The following is a 2,964-nucleotide window of genomic DNA, read 5'->3' as shown; positions in this document are numbered from 1 at the left end:
ATTGATTGCATGCTCTAAATGTCCATTTTGAAATGTTTGTAGATAACCTCATCATTTAATTCTTTTAAATCGAGGATTAATCTTAGCCCCCCCATCCTTCTTTTCTCTAGTAAAAATGTTGGAGATAAATTCTCCCTCTTCATGATAAGTTCTTTCAATAATATTTTTCTTTTCCAATTCTAACAATTTGATTGATATGGCTGCTTGTTTCTCTTTAGGAAACTGAAAAGGGTGGTTGAAAGATAATTGGCTTGGATTATTAAGGAGTTCTATATTACAACCTAAAATGTTTGTAATTATGTTCTTATCTGATGTAATTTGTTTCCAGAATTTGATATGCTCTTTCAATTTTCCAGCCTTATAATCTAGTAAACAATTATTCAAATCATTTTTGACAAAGTTTTTAAACTTGTCCCAATCTGAAATTCTTACCTCATTAAAATTCAGAATAGGTGTGTCATTAACTATTTCTTTTTCTGGGATGTTTGGGTAAACTTCCCCTTCCCCCTCTGATTCTGAGGTCTTCTGCGGTAATCTAAAAAAGACTTTTGGCTTCTATTATCATTGTAGTTAGATCTGTTATGGTAATTGTTATTTCCATATTTTGATTGGTTTGATTTGTTGTATCCAAAACTATTTGCTGTGGTACTATATTATGGAGCACTAAGGGCTTGGTTGGTGTCTTTTAAATCTCTTAGTTTTCTTCTTAAGTCATCATCAAATAAATTCTTAGAAGTACCATTGTTCACATTATTTGATGGATAAGCTAATGGTTTCATTCTTTGATTTAAATCAATTTTAATCGTATCACGTCTCTTTTGATTTATTTCTTTAAAACACTGCCTAATAGGGTCAAAGAATCCATAGCCTTTTTTACAGTTTCAGTCATTTCCTTGTTTACATCTGGAAATTTCTTTTTGATTTGTATCAACTGATCAGTCAAATTTGTAACAGCATATGTACACTTGACAATTTTATTACCAAGTTACTGTCTAGTTTTGAGTTGGTCTCAGCCAACATCACCGTCGTGTCATCTATACTGGTAGAAGTGGACGAGTCCATTTTAGAATTTGGGTCAGGACAAGATGTCGAAGTTTGAGTGTGATTCAACTCTTTGATCGCTTTATTTGCAGTTCTTTTCCGTTTTTCTTGACCCTCATTAATGGATTTACTAGTAGAGGACAACTTTTTGTCAAAAAGAATTGAAGATAAATCGAATTCTCCGTCAATAGTGACGTTCTTCTCTGAAGAGTTAATGGGGATTTCCGCCATTTCTATTGTTAGTAAAATGTACTTTCGCTTTCGAAAGATAAATAAAAACAAGTTCAACACTTGAAAAATTAATAAATTCCAATTGTAGACGCTAAAAAGCGATGCGGGAAACTTTCTTAAAAGTTACGCCCCAAAACCGTTAGAAAATATTCAGTTACTGAGAGAACTCAGAAATTTTCGATGCTTTCCCTCTCGAAGCTGGCGTGCTAATGAAGTAGGAGGCTGCGTGCGCATCTCATGGGACCTCTAAGACTACGTCATCTGACGGATATAGAATTCTCATGTCTGTCTGGTGTACGTCCAGGTGAAAATTTTTCTCCATTTCTTTTTACAATCTATTTTTCGATGAAAACGATGTGAAATGCCTTGAAGGCATTGGTATTTTATTTTATATAAAATCATTTCTGTTACTTTACGACATTATAATTTTATCTTAATCTGAAGAAAAAGTGTTCAGCAAATATTGCTCAAATTAGAAACTGACAGTTAATCTAGACAAAACTTTAGATTGTAATGTTTTCGAGAGGTAAAGTCTTTTATCCATTTTTCTTTTGTTGTTAGTTGTTTTGCAGCACTTCCACTTGGTTTTTTACTCATTACTTTGGATAAAACAGTCCGTAGACAATTCATACTTTTAACACAATCAGAAACTGCAAAACAAACAAAAGGAATTTTAGCGACATGAACGCCTGTACGCCCCAAACTATCAAGCCTTGTCGTTAGGATGGGACAATAAGCCCTAGACACCGTGTTCAATATCCCTCGACAGTTGAAAATTAGAGTAATCTTATGCCACTGTCATGGCAAAAGTTTTTCATTGCACACTGCATGGCGTTTGCCCGTCTTCATTAGACCAAACAGTAAAGAAAAGTAGAATGTAAAACACCTTTTCATTTCGAATTATCAAGCCGACAACATCAGATTTGAGACCTCCTCTCTGGTAACATTGATTTTTAACTTGAATTTTTTCTTTCATGTCACAAATATTCAAAATATAATTTTCAATTAACGGTTGGCATTTTCATCAACCCGAAGACTATCTAAGACTCTCAGAACTATTTTGAGGTTAATATTTCAATTCATACAAAAATAATCCGAGAAATATGATTTAGAAAATTTATGATCACACAGTAGAGGTGTGTAATAGACAAAATAATACATTTGTCATTAACATAAATAAATAACACAAATGCAGGTAAATATCATCAATAGACCAAGATTAGAAGATTTGCCATTTAAAATATTTTGATTATTGATCGGTAGCCTACCGTCGATAATCGATCTCAATTTGGTAATCGATACCCAGTCCTCATGACACCCAATACGGTAGGTAAGGTACGATCTTAGATTTCATTTTGATAAACAATTCTGGGATTTCTGCTTTATCATGATATTGGCTTCACTACTATAAATTTCACGGTTTTGCGATAGGCCTAGTTGCAAGTTGGTTTCTTGCGTAGGCCTACTCAGTCAGTTAAGGCATTTTGCCGGGCTAATTTGAATTGAATTGGTAGGCATGCAAACTTACCTGATGTGTCCAGTGCATCAGCGATGAACTGTTTCGCCGCCTCCTTCTGCACCCTGTCCCTATAATCGGGTTTGCTAATATCATAAGTTGGGCTTAGACTCCCATAATATGATTAATTCCTCTTCTTTTTCCTGACTCCACATTGCATCGTTGGAGGTCGCCAT

The 2,964-nt window shown here is 34.3% G+C and overlaps 1 protein-coding gene across 1 annotated transcript; it reads right to left on the bottom strand.

Annotated features, from left to right (window-relative positions):
• Positions 1 to 51: 51 nt before the first annotated feature.
• On the bottom strand, positions 52 to 1,272 carry LOTGIDRAFT_175484 (hypothetical protein; the record flags this gene model as incomplete). The annotated part of the gene is made up of 3 exons (XM_009056705.1): positions 52 to 222; positions 433 to 555; positions 982 to 1,272. The coding sequence occupies 3 exons, from the start codon at positions 1,270 to 1,272 to the stop codon at positions 52 to 54; spliced, it is 585 nt and encodes a 194-aa protein (XP_009054953.1).
• Positions 1,273 to 2,964: the final 1,692 nt, after the last annotated feature.

This window comes from Lottia gigantea (genome assembly GCF_000327385.1).
Source record: "Lottia gigantea unplaced genomic scaffold LOTGIsca_289, whole genome shotgun sequence".
Taxonomy (NCBI): Eukaryota; Metazoa; Mollusca; class Gastropoda; family Lottiidae; genus Lottia; species Lottia gigantea.
The sequence above is the reverse complement of the archived record's forward strand: the minus strand, read 5'-3'. Positions and strand labels throughout refer to the sequence as shown.